Source organism: Nerophis lumbriciformis, linkage group LG27 (assembly GCF_033978685.3).
Source record: "Nerophis lumbriciformis linkage group LG27, RoL_Nlum_v2.1, whole genome shotgun sequence".
Taxonomy (NCBI): Eukaryota; Metazoa; Chordata; class Actinopteri; order Syngnathiformes; family Syngnathidae; genus Nerophis; species Nerophis lumbriciformis.
The window spans coordinates 23,247,501-23,251,382 of NC_084574.2; the positions used below are offsets into that span (position 1 = coordinate 23,247,501).

Here is a 3,882-nt window from a genome sequence, read left to right on the forward strand (position 1 = left end):
TATCAGGTTTTAATACTATTTGTATTCAAATATATTTTTTCATTTATTTATCTCTGGCAAATTGGCAATTGTGTTTATTATGTACACATTTGTATCCTGAATGGTGTCCATGTGTGAAAATGTGACACTTTTTGTGTTACACAAATGTACTTTAAATTGAGGCAACAATTTAAAAAACGACTGAAACACTGGCAATTATCAAGTGTCTTATTAGCATTATTGCTAATGCTACTTTCTATAAAAATATTAAACCTCACAGTCTCAATATTTTTCTATCTTTTTTTTAGTATATAATAATTAAAAAAATGTACTGTAAGAACAGTTTACTTATATTTGACACCCTATTAAAGAATTAGACTTGTAAAACGGTTTTAAATGATTTTTAATGACAGAAAATAAGCTTTTGGAAATGAGCTAGCTTACCTGACACACCACCATCTTGGGGAAGCCATATCCAGATATAGTCACATGATGACAACACTCCAAAATGTATGTTGTTTAATCAAGCTTTTTAGTTGTCTGTGTCAAATCATTATCAACTAGACCAATTTATGACTGAGATTGTGTGTCTTTATCATAAAAGCAATAATAGTATTTTTGTCTGCAGGTGGATGTCCCCAAAACAGCGCCATCTTCGTCATCGTCATCGTCCTCATCTTCAGCGCAGGGCGACAAGAAGACAAAAGGAAGGACAGGATGGCCCCAACATGTCTGGGCTCTGGAACTGAAACAGTAGCTGAAACTTGCTTTCAGGTCGATTGCACTCACAGGAACTTAAAGTCATCATCTCGTGTCTGGTGTGGATGTCTAACCAAAGGACAGACATTGTAGTCTCCATGGACACTTACGGTGATGTATTTCTACACTTTTCTACAGTCTGGAAAGTCTCCACCTTAAATGTTAAAGAATAAAAATGCATTCCGTACACTTGGAATTCACTTGAAACCAACTGTCCAAGGTGCGGCCCAAGGGCCATTTTCAGCCTGTAAATTGTTTTTGTTTGGCCCCTTGACATATTGTAAAATTGTTAGACATTTTACAACAATTTGCTTCATCACATACAACACAAAGCAAAGATGTGGATGTGTGTAACATATATTGACTTACATTAGATTGCTTTTAGTATCTTAGATACAAAATGTGTTAAAGGGACTCTGTGCGTTCTTAATTTTTTGGTGTGCCGCACACACTTAAAAGAGTTTGGACACCCCTGGCCTAGCATAGAACCAGTGTCCACTGCAGAGGACGCATGCTGGTTCTCAGGTGTATAAGTCAGGGGCGTCCAAAGTGTGGCCCATAGGGCATTTTTGCCCTGCACTTAGTTTTTTATGGGGCCATTTTTATTGTCCCGATACCAACAAAAGGGCATAATTTAAGAAGAAAATCTTGAAATGTTGATAAAAATACTATTATTAGCTAGAAAAGCCCTTGAAGAACCAAAATAGTAAGGAATAATAAAAAAAAAATGCTGAATCCACACATGATTTGATTTCTGACATTTCATGAAAGTTTCACAGAACATCCACTCATAACTTTTTTAGCGATATAACAAACAAACAGACAAGCAACTCCCTGGCCGAGGCAATAAACTGCCAAGTCCCTCCATGTTTGTTTTGCTGGTATGTCACTTCCAAACGAGCTGCAAGGGGCTGCAAGCTCGTCTTAGTTGTCTGTGTTATAACATGGGCTGTGTTTGATTTTTATCTTTAGAATATGTGAGGGACAATAGAAAAAAATACCCGCAGGACGCAAATGGCCGCACTTTGGACACCCCTGGCTCAAGTTGTGGTGTTTTCTAAGAAATGAGAGTGAACAAATTTGATTGGTGATCGTTTGACACATTCATCCAGGGCCTCATAAATAACACCACTTACACACGGACACACACACACGCACTCTCACACACACGCACCCACACACACACACACACACACACACACACAGGCCAGCTGGCTCTCAGTTTTATTTAACTTGATATATTTATGTGCAATGTGGCCAACAGGACGAGCCAATCTACCACTCCACTGAATGCCAAAATACAAAATACACGGTGTCCCTTAAGTCTAGACATATAAAACACACTTATAATATAATATTATACACAATAATACTTTAATGTGTAATTAGTCAATACATAAAATACTAATTACTGTTAATAATACAATAAAATACATTAATTAAATGAATAAGAATAAAATATTATTATTTAAAAATAATCATTAAAACATATGACCTACAATATATATAAATATTCAAAATGTATAATTTATTAAATATAAGAAAACATGTATATGTTATATTATATGTATATATTGAAATATCTATTTGTAAATTCCTATTGGCCTTTGTGTCCAGACTTCAGGGACGCCCTGTACTAAATGTTTGTCATGGTTACACCAGAAGGTGTTTGTGAAGTCTTTGTGTTTTTGTACTGTCTGAACTGTAAATAGATGTCGTGACAACACAAGGTCTGTGTTGTGGAATGTAAATAATAATAATATTAATAATAATAATAATGTTAAGTGTATAGGATGTAATCTGTGTCATGAATTTAATAAACCAACAAGTGTTTACATGTTAACGTTTCTCATGTCGTTAAACTATTTTTGATTTGTATTTGTTTTTTAATTGCATCACAGATAAGGCAAATCAGACTAATTTGCTTTATGCTGTCTTTCCTTCAACTTTGGATTCATATTCATCAAAACAATAAAAAGTGAGTAGGCGCGCCACAATACTGAGGGTTTCAGTTACTGACTTGAGGTCTTCACTTATGGTCTCTTTGTCGCCAAACATTTTTATTGATAGTCTTGTAGTCTATTCCAATCTTGTGCATGCCTGTGGTCCTTTGACAGCTCTTTGGTCTTGCCCATAGTGGTGAGGAGGTTTGAAGGGAAGAGACTGTTTTTTTTAATTCACATAATGTGTAGACCGGGTTAAAGTTAAAATATCTTAATTTCCTCACTGTGCATGTATAACCCACTAGAAGTGGGGACATTCCTCTTTTAATTATCCTCAAAACTAAACAGGACATAAAAGTTCTTGAATTTTATGAAGGGTGTTATAAGTTGGATTCATATTTTTGTGTACTTTTTTCGCTCAAATGTCTCAATAAACTTCAGTCCTAAACAAATCAAGCCAAATCAAGCAGGAAATGTGTTTTCTTTTTTTAATGTTGACTATTTTGATCAGATAATGTCATAGGTTTAAATTAGTAAAATAACTAATGTTATGCAATTGTATACTAATTGAATTGATCAAAAGTCATCTAAAGCAGTGGTCCCCAACCACTGGGCCGCGACCCGGTTCCGGTCCGTGGATCGAGTGGTACCGGGCCGCACAAGAAAAAAAAAAAAAAAAGTTTATTTATTTATTTTTTATTAACATAATTTTATCAACATAAAAAACACAAGATACACTTACAATTAGTGCACCAACCCAAAAAACCTCCCGCCCCCATAACACTCATTCACACTCATTCGCACAAAAGGGTTGTTTCTTTCTGTTATTAATATTTCTGGTTCCTACATTATATATCAATATAGATCAATACAGTCTGCAGGGATACAGCCCGTAAGCACGCATGATCTAAAGGGTTATAATTAAATAAAAACATTACATGTTTGGTGTTATTGTTTAAGGCTGAAATTGACTGAGAAATTTGAGCAAAAAAAAAGTAAAACAAACAAAACAAAGAATCTAAAATGTTTGTATGCCCTTTATAAAGGGACTTATATGGGGTATATTGTTGAATAACTGCCAATGTATCAAACACCTGTAAAATAATTGTACATTGAAATGTTTAATTTGAAAATTTAACATGAAAAAAATCTTCATGTATAATGGAGTAACACATATTATGGCCAAATTTCAGCAAACATT

General features: G+C 34.5%; 1 protein-coding gene across 3 annotated transcripts in view; it reads left to right on the top strand.

The window, feature by feature from the left end:
• Nucleotides 1-2,596, top strand: part of hand2 (heart and neural crest derivatives expressed 2) — a 148,729-nt gene extending 146,133 nt beyond the window's left edge. For 2 of the 3 annotated variants that reach the window (XM_061988375.1, XM_061988374.1), the window contains one exon: nucleotides 608-2,596. In XM_061988375.1, coding sequence (XP_061844359.1) covers nucleotides 608-736 — 129 coding nt within the window. In that variant the 3' untranslated portion in view covers nucleotides 737-2,596. The remainder of the gene's footprint in view (nucleotides 1-607) is intronic. The other variant, XR_009818025.1, reaches the window with a different exon arrangement.
• The last annotated feature ends 1,286 nt before the right edge of the window (nucleotides 2,597-3,882 follow it).